Raw genomic sequence first — 22,885 nt, 5'->3', positions numbered from 1 at the left:
AGCGGGTCGCATCCTGCGCACCCCGCGGGGGCTGGGGGGTCACAGAATCACAGAATCGTTTAGACTGGAAAAGCCCTTTAAGATCATCGGGTCCAGCTGTTAACCCAGCACGGCCAAGGCCACCACCAAACCATGTCCCCAAGCACCACATCTCCCCGGCTGTTAAATACCCCCAGGGACGGGGACTCAGCCCCTGCCCCGGGCAGCCTGACAGCTGACAGCCTTTTCCGTGAAGAAGTTTTCCCTAATATCCAACCCAAACCTGCCCTGGCGCAGCTTGAGGCCGTTCCCTCTCGTCCCATCGCTTGTTCCTGGGGAGAAGAGTCCGACCCCCCCCAGCTCCAGCCTCCTTTCAGGCCGTTGCAGAGAGCGATGAAGGCTCCCCTCAGCCTCCTCTTCTCCAGGCTGAGCCCCCCCAGCTCCCCCAGCCGCTCCTCCCCAGCCTTGTGCTCCAGCCCCTGCCCCAGCCTCGCTGCCCTGCTCTGGCCATGCTCCAGCACCCCGATGTCCTTCTTGCAGCGAGGAGCCGCACCCTGGGGCTCCGTGTTCCCCTGGGTCTTGAAGCTGATGCTTTGCAGCTCGATGGGGACGGCAGAGGCGTGCAGAGCCCACGGGGCCACAGCCCGGCCCCAGGCTGGGTGCTGGGTTTCAGCTGCACAGAGCTCAGGGCAGACAGCGGGGAGGACAAAGCCGTGTCCTGGAGCCGGGTGCTCCCCCCGCCCCGCACAGGCACTCCAATATCTGCTTTTATCGTTGCCAAAGAGCTGTTGCAGCTGGACGCCGTTTCACAGCCTGGCTGGAGGAGAGCGACTTTTTCTTTACGTTCAACGCATGCATACGCTTGGCAGTTTAAGAGAGCAGAGTAACGTATTTCAGTTGCTAACATCTCTGCAGTGTTTGTGGCGAGATAAATGATCCACTGCTTTATTGAAAATACCCCTAAGCAGGGTTTGTTAGCACAGGGTCCAAAATTAAAATAATAAGGAGGCAGCAGGTAAGCGAGCTGTATGGTGGACTCAGAGCTGCTCTGCTCCACTCCGAGATTACAGCAAGAGCTGAATCTTCAGCTGGTGTAAATCATGGCAGCACTGATTTCCATGAGGCTGCGCCAATTTACGTCATCTGAGGACCTGGCCCAAATTCATGCAAGTCATTTCCAAAAACCCAGTGTTTTACTGTCATGAAAATGTCAACATTTATTTCTCAGATTGCCGCGATGCCTGGAGGTTGAGCTAGCCTGTAACCCCGCTTTGCAAAAAAGGGCGGGAGGATTTACCAGCACCAGGCAAAAACACGCTGCCTTTCACTGCTCCTCGCTCTCTGAGGGAAGGAGGATTTTTCAGCGGGGCCTAGTGATTTTGTACGCTTTGATTTGCAGAACTGCCTCCCGATGCTGGGCTGTGGTCAGGGAGGTGGGTCCCCCCTGCCTGCACCAGGGCTCGCCTCCCGCGGCGCTGGGGGCGTTAGGGCCGAGTCCCCGAAGGTGGGAGCTCAGCTCCGCCAAACGCGCCTCAGCTCGGACGCCCCGAGCGCAGGCGTCCCCCGCTGCCGGGAGAAATCTCAGCTGGGGTATTTCAGTCCTCCAGAGAAAAGTGAACGGTGCACGCCAGGTGAGGGAGTGCGGTTCCCCACGGTGAGCACAGCTCCCGGCCCGCAGCTCCGCTCCCAGCCCGGCACAGCTCCCAGCGGGCAGCCATCCCGTGCTGGCCACCGCGGCGAGCGCTGCCATATGATGCCCCGTGGAGGCCACCGCGGCGAGCGCTGCCATATGATGCCCCGTGGAGGGTCTCGGAGGAACATCTCATCCCACCAGAGCATAAAATCTTTAACAGAGACTCTTGATATGACGATATGTAACAAAAAAATATAAATATGAGCTGTTGCCAAAATGCAACCCAGAAGCAGGAAAAGGTGAGCAGTAGGAGCTGGGCAGCGCGCAGGCAGCTGCCGGCCCTGAGCTGTCCGGGGGTTTCTGTCCTCTACGAGCCCAGCAGGAGCTTGCATAGAAGGTCGATGACAAGAGATGCTGGCTGCACAGTGTCGTACTCTGCAAAGAGGTGACAGAGGTTCTCCGAATCTGCCTGGCTTTTGGCCACAAACCCAAAGATCCTTTGAAAAAGGAGAGAGAGCTTTAGGTAGTTTGCATCCAGGAATCCAAAGGAATACGCTTAAACTAGCCCCAGCCACAAAGCAAAATCCCAGTTCCAGCAATTCCACCTTGGCCTGCTCCCCAATCACGTTTACTTGGAAGCAAAACAGCCGGGAGAAGTGTTTCTGGCAAGGCTTCCCCAGCTGTGAAAAGTTTCTTGAATGCAAGGTAGAGCCAGATCTAAACTCACTTCCTGAGCCCGGAGCAAGCGAGGCACTGGGAGGGCTGACGGATTTGGACGGGGTCTTTCTACATGAGGGGATGCGGAGAATTGGGCTTAGCCAAGCCTCTCATCAAACCCTACAGAGCAAAACTCCCCACAAAGCTTCGCCCATCTGTCCCACGTCTCATTGTGCCACCACGTTAACTTTTATCGCCTCCTCTCTTCATTTTCAAGCTTTGATTCTTTGCTGCTCTGCGAAGCTTTGCAATGCACCCGCTGGAGTGGCGAGGCTGGGCCCAAGCAGCATCTCCCCCCCAGCTTCCCACCGGCACGCTTCGGCCGCGGGAGGACCCTGCGCAGGTCTTACCTCGAGGACTTGCAGTACTTTTGCCACCTGAGGGAAGAACAGAATTGGATTTGCTTAGAAGAGTGATATTTAACTCATTCCATCAGCTGCAAAGTCAAGGTTTATACTCGGCTAAACCCAGCGCGTTAAGCCCAGGGCAGGGGCTGCACAGCCAGCGGTTGGGATTTGGGATTTTAAGCGGTACAGAGACGGGAGCAGCGGAGCCGCGCTGGGAACCACGGGGAAGCGAGCACCGCGAGGCGGCTCCGACCGGCACGGACGCCCTCAGCCCGCAGAGCGGCCAGTTACTCACTTTCTGTTCTCAGGATCCATCCCGCAAAACCTGATGGCAGCCAAGGGGTAGTGTCGCCTGAAAAACACCCTGTCGGGGGAGGAGAGTGTGGCGTTAGAGGAGGAAAGTCCCCAGACAGAGCTGGGGGGAGAAACAGGCATTTGCAAATTCAGGCCCTTCTGAAACTGTTGTGGCTGCTGGGGACAGGGGGCATGGGGGGCGGGGGGGTGGGGGTCCCGCTCCCCAGGACCAGCTGCTGAGCTGGCAAAGCGCAGGCAGCTCTTGGGTTCAGCCGGCTCCTGCCTCCCACTCTTGAGATGTTGCCACTAGCTTCACGTAAAGCAACAACACCCCTGTGCTGTAAACAGAAGGGATCAAGTCCGTCCCTGGGTTGCAACACGGATTCGTCCTACAGGCCAGTTTTTCTTGACGTGCTGCAGATGAGCCCGTTGGCAGGCTGAGAGGCAAGAAGAGAGCTGTGCAGTCACGGGTGAGCTGCGTTTCCATGACCATTTAGCTCTCCCCTGCAGCTCGCCACCGGTGAGCCCTTGGCTGCGGCAGCAGCCCCGCAGCCCCGTCCTGGCCCTCCCCAGGCGGCTCTTACTTCCTCTGGATGTCCGTCAGCGTGACGCCCTGCTCCGTCACTCGGAAGTGCACGAGGGTGGGTGTGGGCAGCGTCTCCAGCTCGAAGGTGGAGGAGACGGCTTTCTGGATGGCCGGGGCTCCCGCCAGCGTCTCCATGTTCACCGAGTTGAGGTACAAGACGTTGCACACTGCAAGGACAGCACAGAGCCCGGCTCAGCACGGGGCCAGCAGGACGCCGGCGTCTTGTTGCGCTGAGCACGTGCAGCGCCGAGCACAGCGGTGCCGGGTCCAGGGCCGGGTCCCAGGCGTCATCCTGCGGAACCGGACACGTGTACGTGGGTCAGATTTGTTCTGATGAAAATCAAAGATTTGGTGACTCAGAAATTCGTCACAATTTTATTTTGGTTTATTTTAATTCTTTGCACTAATTGTTTTAAAAGTCAAAGTATTTAATTTCCGGTTTCTAAATGTCAGATTTGGATTTTTTTTCTGTTTATTACATATTTCCTTTAATGAAAAGCAGAAATATCCCAAGCCAGCTAACGGCTGAAGGCCAACCTAAAACATGACATTTCAGGCTGATTGAGCTGTTTAAAGGGCTGCTCTGGGTCAAACTAAACTTTTCAGCTTGCCAACTTGTGTTTCAGAATTTCCAGCAAAACAAAGCGGTTCCTGGCTCCCATGACTGCGCCGTGACCCATCTGCGCGGTCCCCTGTCCATCGCTCTCGGCTCTCACCTGGAGCCCAGCCGCCGCGGCAGCCAGGCTGGGGGCACCCGGCTGCAGAAGAGCAGCACAGGCCCTTCCCCGTCCTGCTGTGCAGTTTCCACGCGTCTCCCATAAGGTCCCTCAGCAATTTAACCGGCGCCCGACTGCCCCAACCCTCGCCCAGAAACTCCGCACGTTCAGTGCCCATCAGTTCAATACCCTGGTTGAGGCCAATGAGGAGAGAGGCTTAAAAATCAGGGGCTATTTAAAATTGTGGGAACTCTGGGTTTTTCATCAGCCTTGGGACCTCAAGAACTGTCTTTTCAAACTTTACTTTGCTATCATGAGGACAAAAAGTCTCCTTTCTTTAAAAATACCAGGTTCTCTTGCAGGCCCATGATCTGAGGATGTGAAGAAAACCCGCAGGTGTCTCCAACCTGGTGACAAAGCCGGGGGGGGACATTGCACTGGCACCCACAGATGCACTGGGGTGACCTGCTCTTCTGCACAGGTCCAAAGCTGGCGCTGGCCGCTCAGCTTCTGCTGTGAATGGTGCCAGAATGAATGACATAAGAAAATAGAGCCCTGTGGTTGATATGTAAGGACTAAAGCCCAAAGCATGGGTGCATGCCCAGAGCTCTCGCTGCTGGAAACTCGACTGTCCCCTGGTGCCAGCAGCCCGCTCCTTTCCTCACCAGCAGTGTTCTTCAGCAGGGACAGGGCGGATTCCGGAGCGCAGTCAGGGCTATCTCCTCCAGCAGCAAGATCTGCACAAACGACAAGCAGGAGCACTGATGTCCACGGGTCAGGCTGCTCCGGGTCACCACTGCATTGGGTGAAATTCCTTCTCTCACAAGAGGCCCAAAGGCCCAGGACCGCTTAAATTGCAGGGGTTCAGAGCAGTCATTAATTTAATTGTCCTCCATCTCCCCCTCCTGGCTCCATTCATCTCTGACCTCGCCCACCCTCAGTGGTCCCCGGCTCCCTGCTGCTTTGCTGACCACCCTCCATCCCCAGCAGAAGCGAGTCACCACCATCTCCTACTCGAGCCAGCTCTTGTAGGTCCCTGCTCCACCTGCAGCCAGGGCAATCGGCCCTGTTGCAGGGGCACCGGGGCGGTTCGGCCCCCTCCCGCTGCAGGACCGTGCCCGTCTCCCCAGACGGGCAGGAGGGACCGCTCAGAGCATCTCTCCTGCCCCCAGCACCTACCTCGGGTGGGGATGCTCAGCTTGCAGGGCAGTGCCAGCGGGGTGATGGCGTGCTGGTACACGAAGGCAGAGAGGCTCCCTGCAACGCAGAACCGTGAGTCGGGGGGGCCCTGGTGCCTGAAACCTCCCACCCACGCGCCTCTGGCCCCTCGACAGTGTCCCAGGGACCTCAGAAGGAGGGAAGGAGGGGTAAGCTGGACTATTTGGGGCCTCACAGTGACAAAAGTGGGTTTTCCACCCCCACCCCATGTTCTTGGTTTGGAGACTGCTACCACAGTCTCACCGGCAGAGCAGTGCGGGCAGGAGCCAGGGGCTGGAGGGCCCCCATGCCAACACACTCACTGCAGGGCCTGGCCAGTGCTTCAAGGGGCTTCTGGAAACAGCTCCTGGGGCTGCCAGGGCTGCGGGTGATGGCACCGTCCTTACCGAAATACAGTTCCTCGCTGGCTCCTTTCAGGTGCACCCCTTTGGCGGACGACTCGATGAGGAAATGCCGGATGAGGTCACTGCTCTCATCGCCTGCAAGGGGGATCAAAGACAGCATCAGCACCGGCACAACCGCCGCTGTTTCGCCCCTGCCCTCCCCTGCCTGCCCCAGGGCCCATCCCAGGGCATCCACTGGAGCTCCTGCTCTGCGTGGCGAGCGCGGTGCCAGCCCCCCGTGCACGGGGATGGGCACGCACAGACCCCGCTGCCGGCGTCACTCGCACAACCAGAGTCTTGTGGCTTCTCAGCTTGCTTTAGTTTGACTGGTTTCAGTTAAATCCCTGGAGCAAACCCCACCTTTCTGAGTGAGTCCCTGTACCTGTCTGGCTGCCGGATGGAGAGACGGGAACCTTCATTGCCAGTCCGAAAGACCCCCGGTACGACGTGCTGTCCCGCACAACGAACGTGCCTGGCTCCTTGTCCTTCAGCAGCTGGATTGCTGTCAAAGCACAGGCGGAGGCTCAGCCAAGCAAAACAGGTGGAACCTCCCCGCGTTGCATTTCGCGGCTGGCCGATGCTCTCGCGGGGAGTTGCTCCTTGCCAGCAGTGAGAAATCATCAGGAGCGTTTGCTGAGGATGCGCACGTCCCTCGTGTGGGTACCGACTGCAGTGCCCCGGCAGACTGAGGGGCCCCGGCTCGGTCCCGTGGTCCCTGTGGTCCCCAGGACGGAGCAGCCCCTGCCCGGGCCATGCTGAGTAGCAGCACAGTCAGAGGCAGGAGAAGCTTTTCCAGACCTGAGCGGGAGGACAGGGGGGCCATGGCACAGCCCATGCTTCTGAGCCTTCCCCTACACCTGTGAGGGGGTCTCTCCATGCCCAGCAAACCCCAGTATACTTTGAATTGCCACCACCAAGTCCCCACAGGACCTCAGCATGGGCAAGAGCTGGACTGAGGTGCTGCGGGGAGGCCAACTCCAGCCTGGGGAACAGGCAGCAGTCCTGCGGAGCCACCGGGAGCGAGTCTGAGATGGGGCTATCCCAGCAGAGACACTTCTTGCCTTACCCTGGTCCCTGGTTATGCTCGGCTTGAACCAGTATTTCGATGTGTCCATCACAAACTTCATGGTCGGCTGCCCAGCCCTGAGGGGACCTGCAAGAGACCTTATGGCGTCAAGGCCAGCGCGGGACCCGAAAGGCCTTCCCAGCAGCCATCGCTGAGCAGGACAGAGCCCTAGCAGAGATATTTCTCTTTCAGGCTGGCCAGAGTTGAAGTGTTTTTTGATCAGAGCTTCCTCCCTACTCCTCAGCATAATTCATTCTCCACGTAATTCTCTCTCTTGGCAGGCTGCGATGGAGCGCAGAAAGGCAGCACGGGGGATCCCCAGCAGCGCCAGTCTGCCCAACCCTGCACAAGTCCACTGGACCATAGGGATTTACACCAGCTGAGGATCTGACCTGAAAGCCCTCCTGCTATTCCCATAAGAATCCCAATTAAAACTCTCCGCCCCGAGAGCCGCCTCTGCTAGTCTCCTCCAGAGAACAACGGCCCCATTGTTTACCCTGGAATGAGGGACCTTATAAACTCTGGTATCTTTAGATGTCCTCCGGAGCAAACTGGAGCCCTAACCCCTCCTCCCCACCCGCTCTGGGCCCACAAACAAGTACGAAATGACAGAATTATGGTTCTCATTCGCAGGTGCTATAAATACGTGTACCTGCATCTCCTTGAGGGGACCAGAGCATTTCTGCCTGCTGAGCACATGCCCCAGGACCCTGGTGGGCAAAACACCATGGCTAATGCAGGGTCATCAGCAAAGAGCTGGAGACCACCGCAGCGCCCTGCAACCCTGTGGAGATACAGCACAGATCTCTAGCTCCAGCAAGGACCTCCTGTCCCTCATGTCACAGACAAACCAGGGTAGAAACCGGCGTTTGCTCCCCCTTTCCTGGCAGCTGTTGGGCTCTACGGGTCCTTTCCCCCAGGCCTGCCCTGTGGCGGGGAGGTGACTTACTGTCCGAGACACAGGAGAGCACGGGTGCCGACACCGCGTTGTTCAGGCCACCGAGCCTCGAGGCCGGGCTGCAGCTGGGAGCGGGGCTCTGCTTGACGGATGCTGGGGGGACTGTGGCCAGCCTGGACGATGCATCTCCTTGTTCCAGGCACCCGTTCACCAGCAGCACCGGGATGTCGGCTGCGGAGTTGAGGATGGAGGGGGGGCAGCTGCTGGCCTGTCCCTTCTGGGACGGGGAGGTATCGGCTGTGGTGGAGCAGGCTGCCCCGGGCTGGTGGGGACTCAGGCCAAAAGCTTCTCCAGAGTGAGATCTGATGCTCGGGGAAGGTGGGCAGGGGCTGCCCAGGGAGCTGGCAGGGGACGGGCAGTCAGCGGAGCGGCAGGCAGCGGGGTGAGCGTCTACGTCGTCGTTGTGGAGCGAGTGGGTGCTGCTGCAAGAGGGAGACAGAGAGCAGAAGGAGATCAGGGGGGTTGTTTAGCCAGGATGGGATGCACAGCCCACCCTGGAGACTGCACCAGCACTGCCGGGCATTGACTGCCAGCCTGAGGAAGGAGGTCTTGGACAACAGGACTTGGAGGAACCGCCCCGTGCCCCTTCCATCCCCATCACCAGCCCGAGACTGGGACACAAGGAGGCATTTACCTTCCAAGGACGTAACTGGTGTCCGAGCCGGGGCTCGTGGAGAGCAGGGAGACCCAGCTGCTCCTCTGCTGGGCCCTCACCACCTGCAGGGGCTTCAGCAAATTGTCAAAGCCCAGGGAGGTGCCAAGAACCCTGGGGCCATAAGAGATGCTGTCCGTCTGGCCGGCCGTGCACTGCCGGGGGACAGCGATGCACTTGGATGCTTTGCTGGAGGTCGGGGAGGCAGCGCTGCTTGGGGTGGCCGACCGGGGGCTCGTGGGTCCGGGTGGGCTCGAGAAAACCACGCTGCCACTGGTGCTGTAGTTGCCTCTGAGTCCCCCTGGCTGGGGCAGGAAGCCGTTGCCCTGGGGGGACTGCGAGAACAGCGTGCCCGAAGGGCTGGGGGAGCCCTGCAGCAGCTCGGGACACGTGGCTCTGCCTGGCGTCATCTCTATGTATTTAATGTCTGGAGGAGGAAAGAGGAGGTCGTTACCGAAGCAGTGTTTGAGTCAGGTTCATTAGCTCTGTGGGGGACCCACGTTTCTGCTCTTCTTGCTATTAATTTTGGCTCCAATTTGCATGCCCTGCAGGGCTGCTGGGCCCAGGGGAGGACCCCCGGGCTCTGCAGGGAGACCTCCATGGCCTAATGCTGGCCTTCGTTAAGACCCTATGAGGGCTGATTTCTTCACGGACGCCAAGTCACGGTGACCCACCAAAGGGCGATGGGCTCTCAGGCAAGAGGGGTTACAGGCGGTCACGTCTGACTGCACAGACCCCCCTCCCCAGCATTGCACAGCCAGGGCTTGCCAAGACCTGCAGCGAGAGGCGGGTGTTTCCTCCAGCAGCCACCCTGTTTGTATCTGACTCAAGAGAAAAACATCTGGCTGCTCCCCCCAGGGATGGCATCAGGCTCGGAGGGTGCCCACGGCAGCGCGGCCCCGCACACCCTCTGAGCCGGCTGGGCGGAGGAGCACGGGGTACGTCACCCGGCCCCCAGGCACTGCCGGACACCCGCACCATCCGCGCCGTGGCTGCAAAGCGGGAGGCAGAGGGAAGCCGCGCAGGACGAGGGCAGCTACGAGGCTCTAGGTGTCAGCTATGGCACCCGGCGTGGCAGCAGCAAGCGCGCAGCCCAGGACAGGGGCCAGCTGCTCTCCCTTCCCTCCTCCCGTCCTGCACAAATCTCTAGAGAAATAATTTCCAAGGCAGTTTCTGTGCCCATGCCCTGCTGTGTGTTTCTTCCTGCTCTTCCATTCATCCTCGGGGCCGCAGGGCATCTCCTAGCCCCTTTGCTTGCCATTATTTATAAGGTAACACATCTGCCGGAGCATCACTTGCTCCTAGACCTTCAGTGAAGCCTCACAGCCAGGGCACGGGGATGCCTGGCTCCCGGTGCCCGATGCACCTCAGTCACTGGGTTCCTTGAACCAGGCCATAATTTCTGGCTGAGCTAGAAGGTGCCTTTTAGCAAGAGACACTCAGACTTGATTTAAGGGCTTGCAGCGATGGCGAATTCATCACCTCCCCAGGGAAGCTGTTCCAGCGGTTAATCACCTCCACTGCTAGAATCGCGCGCCTCCTTGCTAGTCTGAACGTGCCCAGCTTTGTTTTCAGCTCCTGGTTCTTGCCCTGCCATGGAGTTTAGGCAAGTTCCCCTTCTTAAAGGTTTTTCTTGGAGAGAGAAAGACCTTTTTGCTGCAGCAATGAAAATCTGCTCTTAACAGCCCTGAGCTCCCCGGCAGTCGATGTTACGTGCCCCGTTCCTGCCCTGAGAGCGGCCGGTGAGGGCGGCTGGCCGGGGCAGAGCAGCTGACTCCAGCCTGCCAAGCACTGCAGACCCTGTTTACTGCAAGGAACAACCAGACCTCTGGGGCATAAAGCTTGATGAGCAGGAAAAGCACAAGTCTGTACAAAAGTTACTCTCTGAGCCCCTTCTCTATGCCAATCCCAGCGCGGGACAGGATCGGCAGGGCCAGCGGAGAGCCGCCAAGGAGGCGCCGGGTAAGCCAGAAGGGCTGGTCCCCAGTGGGGATGCAGCTGGACCAGGCACGGGGAGGGAGCCAGAACCGCAGCCTTCCCCCTCCACACCCTTGCTGCCACTGGCAGCTCCTCCAAAGCCCGTCCTGGGAAAGGCTCCGCGGCCACGTGGTTCTGGTATCAGCGTGCAAACCCTTACAGCAAGCTCCTGGCTGGATGCTTTTTGTCAACGTCTCCCTCAAAAGGGGAAAAGAAATGAGGTTTTAAATTGTCTTTTAAAGAAATAACTGAAAAGCGTCTGCACCCTGGGCTAACGAGGCCCTTCGCCTCCTGCGTTTCTGCCTTTGCTCCTTCTTATCAGGTGTGGTTAAACCTCAAATATTTGCTCAAGACCTTGGCAAGTTTTTCAGCATCAAGGAGTGGCAAAAGTGCCGCAAACAGGGAGCCCAGCTGTCACGCAAGCTGCGACGCTCTCCTCTCCTCCAGGAACAAGCAAGTACCAGAGGGAGACAGTGACTGTCACAAATGTGTCCCCTATCGCTACAGCATCTGTTAGGTTAAAAGCCCCCCTCGAGGTTTCCACTAGACAAGAACAAGCCGCTCTCGTGGGCTCTGGGCACCATCAGTCTCCTGCCTGCCCACACATCAACCGGCCGCGCTTGCAGGGAACATACGCCCTAGGCAGAAAGGAGGGGTGCGGAGATCTCTCGGAAAGCGCACGGGGGCCCTGCGCAGCCCTGCCCCGCAGGGCCGGGGAGGGCAGGGAGGCAGGAGCCCGACGGGAGCGTTTCACGGGGCCAGCTGGCGTGAGCTGGGAGCAGCGGTGCACGCACGGGCCGCACGGCTGCAGCAGGAGGTGGGTGACCAGGGATGCTATGCGGCAGTAGGAAGTTTGCATAAAAAATAAGAGCTGTTAAAAGAAAATGAAAGCTGAAGTGAGGCTTTTCCCACTGAACTCAGGGCCAGATTTCCAGATGTTCAGTTCCACACTTGGAGCCAGATTTTCAAAACCGCTAGCACGCTACCTGCTGAGCTGCCTGGGACTCCAGCCCTCAAGTGATGCCTGAATGCCTCCCAACACTCCTCCGAGGAGCCAAGAGCTGAACTTGCACTTTGCCACGATACTTTATCTGCACGGCCACCCTCTGCCATCCCAGCGGGAAGCAGGGATCCTGTCTGCTCCAGGATCGCCCAAGCCCCGCCGCGTGGTCGCACCGCTCCAGCCCCTGCGCTCCCCGACTCCCGCTTAGCTGCTTCCCCTTTGGAGCACTGGGACCCTCACAACTGCCAGGGCTGCGGTTCAGCGCGCTTGCAGACACGCACCTCGTCCTCCTCCGTTTTGCAGCCGTTTGCACGAGGGCTCAGGGAGAACAGAATTTTTTTCATGCCTTTAACATCCTCTCATTTGACCTTACTCTGGAAAGAGGCCTCGGGACAGATTTTCAAGGTATTTCCGTGTCTAAAGACACGGATAGGCAGTAGGGCTTTTCAGAAGCAGTGAGACTATCTTTAGGCACCTAAACATATCACAGGTCTGTCCTCCAGCACACCAGAACCCTTGCAGCAGCGTGCAACACGCTGTTTGCTTGCATTACCCTGTGCACGGTGTGCTGAGCAGCTAACACGCTGCAAAAGAGCCACAGGCAAGAGTGCTTGGACCAGAGGCAGCACACACAGCACAGCTTTGGATTGCAGGGATGACAGAGAAGTGTTCCAAAAGGGTTCACGTAAGGCACCCAGGCATGAGAGCAGAACGAGGGGGCTGGTATGTGCTGCTGATGTTCTGCCTCGCGTGTGCCAGGTATGGCGCTGGAGGAGTGCGCAAGCCCTGGAAAAAAAAAAAATTCCCTGGCAAAATGATTGGGAACATTTAAATGGGATGGTTGTGTAACGATCAGTACCTTAGCCCAAGGCTTTGGAAATCTGGCTCCAAACCCTTGTGCTTCCACAGGTCAAGTACGACCCTGGGAAAGGCTCCGCTGCCCTTTGGTAGAACTGGGGCTCTGCTGCAAGGATAAGCCTGCCCCAGGCATCGCGTCCGGAGGCCAGTGCCTGTCCCTAGTCATTGATGGTAACAACTTGGGTTACGCGTGTTCTCCTTTCTAATGAGAAGTGTTTTCTCCAAACACAGGGAAACAAACATCAGGTTGAATTAAGGCTGTTCTCCCTGTTTTCTTTTGGATCCTGTTGAGCTAGCTGGACATGAGACATTTCAAAAGCGGTCAGACCGGGGCCACCTAAGCACGCGAGTTAGGCAGGGAGCCGGGATACACGAGCTGTTCTCCTGCTCCTTTACACGAAGCCCTGATGTCAGCACAGTATCCCACGCTCATCCCACTGGGATGGTGAGGGATGTCACCGATGCCTGTTTCCAGCCCTTGACAGGAGCACAGGGACTCGTCCTGCCCACGGCAGGGGGCTGGGGCCGCTGTGTGGCCAGCCTCTCTGCCCCGGACTTTCGCTCTGCCTCTTGCAAATGGTTTTCCCTAGGTCTGAGCTGCCCTGGCTCCACCGCACGACCAGCACCTTTTGCCTCACCTATTGCCTCCGGATCTTGTTTCTTGGTGGCAGCAGCGTCACCCTGAGAAGCAGGTTGGACCGCATCCTTCACCGGCTTGCACATGAGCGGCTGAAAGGTCGGATCGATTTCTAGGATCATCTGGTTGAGGCTCTCTATCGATATGTCCAAGGTAGGAGACACCAGGTGAGCCTCAGGATCCGTGCCAGTGTCCTCCTCCTCTGGCTGATACGGGGCAGCGGGTCTCTCCAAGGAGGTATCCTGCTGCCTCTTCCCCTGGGGGTGAGCAGCCACGTGCTCAAACACAGGGTGGGCTCCGTACAGCCCTCCGCGGGGAAGCAGGCACGCGTTGGCGTGCGCCACCGCAGACGGGTCAGCCCAGCCCTCCGTGGAGTAGTAGGCGTACTTCATCGGCAGCCCGGAGCAGCCCGGGTACCCCGCCGGGTGCAAGCTCTCGCTTTCCTCCTGTGAGGAAACACACACGGTCTGTCCAACACGCAACACGTGGTTTTGTATGACCTGTGACATGGTTCGATCTTCTGATTTGATGCCTCAGAGTCCAAGGGAAACCTCCTCCTCCTCGCCTCTCTTTCTCCACCAGCGACCTCAGACCCCTTCTTCAATCCAGCGTCCCAAGCAGAAGAAGAATCTAAGGAATGCAGAGAGAGGAGCGGTTACACAGGCATGCCCAGGGCAGGAGCAGACTTCAGCGGAAAAGTCTATAAAAATGGGGATTTGGAATGCAAAGCTGGAATTCAGTTCCTAGGAAAACAAGTCATCCTGTATTGCTTTTCCACCCGCCTCCAGCCCCTGCTCCCGGTGCCACAGTGCGTTTGGGCAAGCGCAAGGAGGATTAATTTGCAACAGCTTTTCAGGATTCAAAGGCCTAAAAACTACATTCTGCTTTATTTGCACAGTGCTGATTTTTTTGGTTAAGAATGAAACGAAGTATCAGTCTAACAACTTTTGCGTGGGATCCTGACCCTCGGAAGCCATCCAGAGAGGCAGTGGCAGACGGCGAGCCCGGAGCCACACGGCGCAGGCTTGCCGCGGGCCAGCGAGACGGAGCAGCCTGCCAGAGCCACGTCCTGCGAGTGGGTGTACATTTAATCTGAGGGTTTATTTTGCTGGTACAACGCGAGCTGAGCCCTGGAAGCCTGTGGATGTGGCTGCTTTCTCAGTCGAGGCGCTGCTCTAGGAATCTGACTGCTATTAAATTTTGAATAGTCTCTGGCTTCACTTTAGGTGGAAGTATTTTTGAATTTGCCATTAAAAAAACACCAGGGCAGAAGATGGGGTTCCCTGGGGGGTTCTGGGCAACAGGTCGCAGGAGACCATTTGGTGGTGGGGAAGTCGCCCAACCACACCAGGACCAAGCGGGGTCCCCCCGCTGCTGCTCTCCCTCGCGCCCCTCTGCACGCCGGCACGGTGGGAGCTGCCACTTGGCAAAACTCGCTGCCACCAAACGCACCGGGGGAACCTCACTCGTTTGTCTCAGGAGGAGGAAAATGAGCCTGTCCCCTCCATACCCTCTGTGGCAGCCAAAACTCAGTGTCTCAGTGCTTGGGGACATAAAAGCCAAGCACGTTCCCCATGCCTGCACTGCACGGGAACATGCCCGACCTCCCCGGGCAGCACCGGTGGAGACCACGGGACGTCCCGAGAGTCGGAGCCAAAGGCGCACTGACAGGAGTTAATCCTACAGCCCAGGGCTCTGTGTGGGTCTGGTGCGTAATACATACAAACAGCGGGCTACGCTTATTAAAACATTTGTCCTTTCCTGCATCAGCCTTGAATGACTGTCTTATTTACTCGCCTGTCTCGGATTGATTAACTATGGAGTCACAGGATTAAGAGACACGTTGCTCCTGGGCAGCCGGTCCCTAAGCCCCGGTGGGCGAGGGCAGGAGTGCTGGGCTGGCGCGGTACGTCATGTCTGGTAAGCGGTGACTAATTGCCATGCTGAGCGTTGAGAGCTGCTACGGAGGTGGCTCAAAACAGGCCGGCTTCGCCCTCGACGAATTACATAACCCTGAAGAAGCCTCTCCTCTTGCCAGAGAAAGGGACACCCAGAATAGCACAGGCTCATGAAGATTAGGAATTAGAAGGAAAATTGCTGCTGTCTGCAGCTGCTCACAGCGTATGGCACTCGGCACGGCTACGGATCATGAGTCACATCAGTCCATGCTCTCAAAAGAGCTAGGAGAGGTTTTTAAGGACTGCAGAAGTGAGTATATACTTCAAACCCATTTAGCTTCCTCCCAGCCCAGACCCCACTGTGCCTCCTGAGCCTCTGCCAGATTTTATTTACAGGACTGGCAGGCTGGTCCGTAAGAAAGGCTCAGGAGCAAGGACGTGCCCTGCACCAAGGCCTGTGCTGCAGAAAGGAACGCACCTCTGGGAGGCAGCCGTCGTGCCTTTACTTGCAAGGGAGACGGGCACGTGGCATCTCTGAACTGTAACTAACTGGTTAATAGTGCCGACGGGAAAGGCCCCTCCAGGCATTCGGGGCTGTGCTCTGCAAGGCAGGTCTGTCCCAGCTCCGGTGGGAGACAGACAGTGTCCGGAGCAGGTTATCCCTACGGAGGGCCGGCTGAGAAGGGATCTATAGGAGATGGGTGGGAAAAGCGGGAGCTCAGGGCAGCTGCTCCCCAGGCTCGGGGGGCAGGCGGGCGAGATGCACAGGCTGCACGTGGCGGGGTCCCTCCTGCGAGCCCGCGGTGCCTTCGCAGCCAGCCGTGCCACGGCCAGCACCCACGCGTTGCTCTTCCTCGGCATTTCTGGACCCAAACCCCAAGGCGCAGAGGATGCAGAAGCGGGCTGGGACCCGAGCTCCCCTTTCCCACCGGCCAGCCGGGCTGGCCGTGCCTGGGCGCTGCCCGCAGAGCTCGCCTCTGATCCGGTCACAGCGCGGCTCTGCCGTGCGGTCAGTCGGATCACAGGTAAGCGGTCTGCCCACTTCTGGTTTCCTGCCGTGGAGCACGTATGTGCCGTGACGCCGCAAGCACCGCCGTGAGAAGTGCAGCACGGTACAAGGCTTGGAGGGAGCGTTTGTTAAATATAAAAAGAAGAGTCATTCCAGGTCAAAAACACAAGCTAGATGGATTGAAAATTCGATTCTTCCCTGGGGAGAAGAACTGCCTGGCTCCAGTCAGCGTCCGCAAGACAAGGCTGGTTTTAATTTAAGTAGGTACAGAAATAACGTGCAGTATGCATGAACCAGGACTGTCAGGGGGTTCCAGGAGCATGCACGCAACAGCTTCCCTCCTCTCTTGTACTCCTGCCCTGAGTCTTTGATCGTTCTTGTGCCTGATGCTGCCAGAATTAGCCTCCAAACCTCATTTCTCCTCCTTTCCCTTTGCTGGGTTAAGTGAGAGGTCTCCCAGGCTCCTCAGAAGAATTTCGAGCCTCAGCTGCAGGCTCTTCTGCTTGGAGGAGCAAAGGAGGAGAAGGGCTGGGGCGAAGGAGGTTAATCACGAGGTGGCTGGTAGCCACCAGCATGGTGCAGCCACGAGAAGGACAAACGCTGCCCACAGACATCAGGACTTTCCAAGAGCAATCAGAAACCGCAGTGCCCTCGCGCACAGCCCCGGTGCAGGCTGGGCAGCGTCCAGCTGTGCCCCCGGGCAGGGACGAGGGGCTGGGCTGGAGCGCAAGGACCACGAGCGCAGGCGGGGAGCCCGTATCGCACAGTGAAGCCGACGACACATCTCTGCCGTGCCATGAGGTGCGATGCCCTTCGCTCTGGCGGCAGCAGCGGAGCAAGCTCTGCAACAGCAGCATCGCAGCCCTGGCAGAGGCAACCCAGGCGCTGCGGTCATGCCTTACAGGGCTTGGCTGGCTAGCTTAACCGAGGCTGGGAGGATTTACTGGCTGTACAGAAACACTGGGGGAAGGAGCACTGTTGTTTAAGCTAAGACAAAGCTAGCGCGAGAAGAAATGGAAATAAACTGGCCACAAACACATCTAGACTGGAAAGCACAGTTTCTGCTTCTGGAAACAGACTGTGGAACGGAATTCCCCCTAAGACGAAGGGGACAAGTCACAGATTTTGGATGCAGATGGACACACTACAGCGAGGCAGCTGCCTGTCGCACCAAGAGACCCGGCTCGGTGAGGCAGGAGCTGTAGTTCAGCCCAGTAACCCCAGTCCTCCCCTCCACCTCCAGCCCAGCTTGGCAAGCAGCCCCTTGAGATGAAAAGGAGCTGGGCTGGGGGTGTCGGGGCTGGGAGCGGAGCGGGAGCACCCAGGTGGGGCTGTGGAGGGCTGAGGCAGGAGGCAGGGTGCTGGGTCTGGAGGGCTGCAGGGTGCCTCCTGGGCGGCGGCGGGAAAAGCAGGGTGCCCTTGGGCCAGGGCCGTGCCAGACACACCCCGGCTGCTAGATAACTGCCTGCATTGGTGCCCTTCCCAACCCAGGCACAGCGTGGCCCAGCCAGGCTGTGACGGCCACGTGGACCGAGCCCCATGGATCCTGCATGGAGCAAAGTCCCTCTGTGCCAGGCTCTGTCCCAGCTTCGTCTGCCGCAGCACAGCGGGCTCGCTGCGGACCCCCGGCTCCACCTCTGCCCGCGGCCGTGCTGGCTCTCCCCCAGGCTTCGGCAGATCAGGCAAGGTAACAGCAATGCCAAAAACGCTGCCTCTCGGCTTCGCCTGGCAGCTGCGCACGCAGAGCCCTGGGTGTCCCGGCGCGGGTATTTGGAGCCAAGACATACGAGCCGGGACACAGCATTGTTCCCTGTCTGCGCAGAGACCCCAAAACAGCAAAGCCAGCTGCCAAGTCTGGGTTGTTTTTCCTTGCAACATGAGCCCTGGGAGCCTCCCGATGACAAAGCTGTTGCCCATCCCCTCACGGGAGCGAGCAGGAGGAACTGCTGGGACACCCAGGAATTACAGAGCTCATTACACCCAGCTTAATCACTGCGAGTGCTGCGCGGTGACTTGCCTAGATTAGCAGGGTGTGCTGATGAGGTTGAGGAAAAAAGTTGCCATGGTTATGCTGTGTTTTGCCCGCAGAGCAGAGAGCACAGTGGTATCACATAGCAAATATTAATGTGCCTCTGGCTACAGGGGGGTCCGGCACCTGGAGCAGGAGGCAGCCGGTGCCTGAGGAGGCGCAGCCCTCCTGGCGTCCAGGGGAGAAGGGCCGACAAAGCCGCATCCCTCCTTGCTCAAGAATAATTAGAAAGTTCAGCAGCAAAAAGAAGCCTTTATGAAATCCCAGACAGCATCGCGAACTCTCGGTATTTGATCAACCCCCGGAGCCCCGTGACGGGGCAGCATCTGTGCGACCACCGACAAAGCAGGGCTTTTTGCTGGGGCAGCGAGAAGCACTCCAACGCAACCCGTCGGCATCCAGCGGCAGAAGCCATCCTCCCCCAGCAACCCCCCTGCAAACAGCCCGAATGCATTCCTTGTTTAGCAACATTTCAGATTTCTGAAAGGGTCTCCAGGGTTTTGGATGAGGAGGGTTATTAGTAATGTTGAAATTGCTACTCCAATAACTCCCCCTCCCACTGCCGTGCTCCCTTTTTCTCTCCCAGGATGGCTCTTTCCCCTTTGGCAAGAGCTTCTCTGGGTACGAGACGAGCAGCAGAGCCTGGTCCCCCATTCCCAGGAGAGGTCCCCGCGCAGCCGGCAGGGTTTTCCCTCCAGCTCTTTGCAGGGTGAGCAGTGGACACGGGAAGCTCAGGGAGGGGGCAGCAAGGAGAGCATCTTTAGAACAGGGTGTCTGTCCAAAAATACACAAAATTAGCTAATCCTAGGAATGTTTGAGATGAGTTACAGGAATGTCAGATTTTCTAGACACACTAACAGGCTCCTCGGAGCACCAGCCTGGATTTTTCCCTTTGGAGACCACGGTCACATCTCACCTCCGTCCCCTTGGGGGACTGCATTAGGCAGCATTACTACGATGGAAGCTGCAGCATAAGAGAGGCTGTTTCTCTGCATTTCGGAGGTGCCAAAGGAAGGGAGAGGCTGGGAGCGGCTGCCCAGAAGGCTCTGCAGACCTTTAAGCATTTCAGAGGGACGCTGTACGTCTGCACTCCCCCACACGTGCTCTCTTGAGTGTACAGCACTGCATCCCAGGGCTTGAAACCTTGTGAAGCAGCAGACCGTGCTCCATGCTCTTCTTTTGGCACAGCACGAGGTGGGACGAGATGCTCTTCCTCCCCTCCTCAGACCTCCATCTTCCTGCCAATACCTCTGCCTACACAGGCAGGGTATCTGCAGCGCTCCTGGTCACACAGCTTCCACGCAATCATCCTGATGCTCTGCCCTCCTCTCACACAAGCACGGATCTCTTGATACTGACCCGATTCACAATGCTTTGACCTTGCTGACCGTGAGCGGCTCAAGAAAGTTCAGCAATACCAAATAACCTTGACTAACGCACAGCTAGCTGATTTTTCCTCCCGAGCCAAACCACTGCCTCCAGCTAGTCACGCCTGTTGCGACCACGTGGCATTTTTATTGCCTTGAACTCTCAACACTTCACCACACCGCAGCCTCCCACTGAAAAGCAGGGTGCACACGCGCAGAGACGCGATCGCCGCCTCATTTCTACAGGCTGAATTCGCTTCAGGCAGAGGGAACGAAGCATCTCGCACCGCTTGTACAGATGCACAGTCAACAAACATCACCGGAAAGCTTAAACAGCCTTCAAACCCTGGGTGAATAAGAAAGGTAATTGCTAATAAAATAAACCCCGTAGACTACTGAGAAAAGTCCAAAACCTTAGCCTGAGCAAATAATCCCATGCCGTTTCTCACAGAACACCCAGCAGCCTTCCCCACCCCGGATAAACACCTCTGGGTCTCCCTGCCAGCCGGCAGCGTTGTTCAGGCAGGAACGACCACGTCTCGGCTTATTTGAGATCTCTGCAGCAGATTTCTCTCTAGGCATGAGAATAATCACCAGCGAAATGCAAAGCAGCAGCAGAAGAAAGAGAAGTGATGGAAGAGAGGCACTGATACAAACTGCAAATAACATCAACACGGATCGAAGGGAAAAAAGGACCTGAAGGAGACATGGAAAAGGCAGAGATGGCCCTTGAAAGTGGCACTCGGCAGGTACCTGAGCTGCAGCTGCTCGTCCCCTCTCCTGCGCGCCGCTCTTGCTGCAACTCCTCCAACAGCACCTTGAGCTCATGAAATCAGCACAAGGGTGAGTCTGTGCAAGGACTCAGTCCTCTGGGAGCCTTGGATTTAATGGGAGCCCAGTCCCTCCCACCTGGGCTGAGCTTTGCTCACCGCCCCTCCGTGCGCGGGCCCTGCTCAGGCCAGGTGTGGTGTGAGAAGGAAGACCCAGGCACTGGGATACAACCCAGAGCAGTGCCGAGCTGGCAAGAGACCAGGCTGCCTCCAGAGCAGGCTGGCGCAGGGCGGCTGGAGGCAGGGAGCTACTCAGGAGGACGACTTGCAGCTGGTGCAGAGCAAGGTATCTCTGCTTGGAGCAGCTGCGGATTTGGTGCTGCAGCTGCCAAGGGCCAGGACCGTGCTCTGCCCCTGCGATGCCACACGGGTCAGCAGGAGCCCAAAAGCAGCACTCAGCCGTGGCATGGGCCCCCTCGCAGCTCGTGGAGGGAGAGGGAGAACAGACGGGGACCCTGCTTCAGCCTCGCTCTCCAAACGTTGGCTGTAGGCTGTGAAAATAAATGGAGAGGGAACAAAAAGCACACGAGACTCTCCTCTCCGGCTGGAGCACCGGAATCACGCTTTCTCCCTGCTCCTCTCCAGAGGCATCTGTTGCTCCCGGGCACCAAGGGACCGGTTGCTGGGAGGAGCAGTTTAAGGGGTGGCAGCCCAGCCCTTTTCACTGCCTGCCGGCGAAGGTGCTGTGTTAATAAGATGGGTGCAATTCAGCGCAAAGGAAAAGAAACTCCAATTGCATCTGGCTAAAGGGCGGCTGTAGACACTCTGGCCTGATTCAAATAAAGACCCAGGTCTGCCCACACCGTCAGCGCAATTCTCTGAGTGGTGTATTACAGGGAGCAGATTAAAAAATATATTTAAAGGTAACCGTGTCTCTAACTCGTGTTTGCACAGTGTCTGGCGCAGAGCAGCCAGGCCTGACCGGTGCGTTAAGCATTCCCGCAATGGGAATGGATGATAATAAATAATCCCCAAACATCTTTTTGGATTGCTGTACATTTTGGCTCAAGGGTTTCTTCCAGTTTCAGTGGGCACAGAGCCACGCAGCAACCTTTAAAATCATATATCTATCTGAAATACCCTTTTTTAAGGGAGCTGCTTATTCTGCTGCCCATAAATGCTTTTGGCTTACCGCAACATTGCCACACCACTAAGGGACGCTTTGAAATGTCCGATTTTATCAGGAAATACACCATATAAACTTCCTTCCTTTAAATTCCTTGATCTCACTTTACAATGTTTCGAACGTTTTATTTATTATCAGCGGTTATTTTTTCCTTTCCTTACATCCCTGGGCAAACAGTGTTTCACACTGCCAGCACAGCCCCTTTCCTTCTCTAACGGCTGCGAGATTACGGTGGGGAGCGATCTCCCGGCAGCTTTCCTTTTTCCTGGCTGGTAAAATTCACCGTTGATGAGGTACTTGACAGAGAGCATCGATAACCTGGAGGACACCCACTATGGCTGTTACTGCCCCCACGCCGCCGGCGCAAGGCTCCAGCTGGAGGGAGCAGGCAGTTGGGGATCCACGACCTGCGTCAGGTCCCTCGTGCTGAGCATCTTCTCTCTCTCAGGATGCTTGGGCAGCTACAGAGGACTGCGCCGTTTGCAGCAGCTCCAGACGGTGTAGGAAGGCAAAGCACCAGGGCTGCGGGGGGAAAGGATGGGTTTTGGCAGTAGAAAAAGGTGCCTTTATGCTCTGGTCCCCTCATTTGCAGCTTGCACTCGGAGCACACCCAGCTTTGATGATGTTGTTCTATGGGGTTTGCAACCCTGGTAAGCTCAGCCCTTTGTCAGCAGGCTAAAACGCGTTGTTTGGGGCTAAGCATCTCCTTTGGAAAAATGGCATGGGGGTGTGCACATCCAAGAGCGACCCGGCGCTGGACCACCCCATCCCAGGGCCCCGGCTCCAGCACGCAGCTGGTTCATGCCTCGTGAAGGAAGGTGGTGATCAGATCAAACGTGACTGCAGTGCTGGGCTGGCGTCCACAAAAGAAGGCGCTTCCATCACGCCGACACCTTTCCCTAACATAAACTTGCTCAGCAATACATAAATAAATGCAAAGCTGTTTGCTGCGTTTTAACATCCCGTCCCATTTGCCCTAGGCTTGAAGAGGCCTCTCTGTCCCAGGGTGATGCAATTCTTTTTCAGTGGGTATTGGATTGTTACTGCTATTGGCGCTTACAAAGCCACACTGAAATCCTGCGTTGCTTTTTTAATGTTGCTTTCAATCTGCGGCACATTCACGTCTCAGTGCTTTTCCATGTGCATTGTGTAAGGCACTCGGCGATGTCCGGGGGGGGCAGCTGCTATAGAAAAAGGCTTCTTTGCTGCAGCGCTGTCAGCCTCCTCCCTCAGTGCTGAAGTGAACACGAGCGTGGAGATATTGCAAGACCCCTCAGAAAAAAACCACCATTTTCCTTTGGCTTTGACTTTGCTGGTTTTGCACTGAAGCCAAGACGCTCAGTGGCTCTTTCGCCAAGCCATTACATCTTCTTTGCGCTCTCCGTATGCGCGGAAGAGTAACGGGAAAAAATTAATGAGGTGGACGGAGGGCTTGTCAACACAGCAGGGTACATAGCCCTGCCCCAGTGGATCACTAACCACCCCGTGTTGCACGTGTGTAAAAATCTGCTTGCATTAGGGCTCTGTTATCCCAATTACAACCCGGGTTAAGACGAATTTACTGAGGATGTTTTGTATTTAAGCAGCAATGCCTGTGAGAAC

The 22,885-nt window shown here is 57.3% G+C and overlaps 1 protein-coding gene across 2 annotated transcripts; it reads right to left on the bottom strand.

Moving 5' to 3' along the window:
• Positions 1-971: 971 nt before the first annotated feature.
• TNS4 (tensin 4) lies at positions 972-21,053 on the bottom strand. Of its 2 annotated transcripts, none has more exons than XM_009461945.2 (13): positions 20,081-21,053; positions 13,026-13,654; positions 8,532-8,976; positions 7,889-8,319; positions 6,940-7,026; positions 6,256-6,375; positions 5,877-5,969; positions 5,452-5,529; positions 4,938-5,009; positions 3,555-3,723; positions 2,972-3,040; positions 2,680-2,706; positions 972-2,109 (listed from the first exon to the last, which is right to left on the bottom strand). In XM_009461945.2, exons 2-13 carry the CDS (start codon positions 13,531-13,533, stop codon positions 1,980-1,982), a joined length of 2,229 nt encoding a protein of 742 aa, XP_009460220.2. In that variant the 5' UTR covers positions 13,534-13,654; positions 20,081-21,053; the 3' UTR covers positions 972-1,979. The 2 variants fall into 2 exon arrangements, with proteins under 2 accessions (XP_009460220.2, XP_087626545.1); XM_087770419.1 differs by having other exon boundaries at positions 7,889-8,316.
• Positions 21,054-22,885: the final 1,832 nt, after the last annotated feature.

Source organism: Nipponia nippon, unplaced genomic scaffold, assembly GCF_047370975.1.
Source record: "Nipponia nippon isolate SJK-2023a ecotype South Korea unplaced genomic scaffold, ASM4737097v1 scaffold_32, whole genome shotgun sequence".
Classification (NCBI taxonomy): Eukaryota; Metazoa; Chordata; class Aves; order Pelecaniformes; family Threskiornithidae; genus Nipponia; species Nipponia nippon.
The sequence above is the reverse complement of the archived record's forward strand: the minus strand, read 5'-3'. Positions and strand labels throughout refer to the sequence as shown.

Bases quoted from the DNA above. Each gene is read 5' to 3' on its own strand.
- TNS4 (XM_009461945.2), bottom strand. From the start codon at position 13,533: ATGTCACAGGTCATACAAAACCACGTGTTGCGTGTTGGACAGACCGTG. The intron at 8,977-13,025 runs GTGAGGCAAAAG...TTCCTCCTCCAG, and splicing joins ACAAGATCCGGAGGCAATAG to ACATTAAATACATAGAGATG. The intron at 8,320-8,531 runs GTAAATGCCTCC...TCCCTCTTGCAG, and splicing joins ACCAGTTACGTCCTTGGAAG to CAGCACCCACTCGCTCCACA.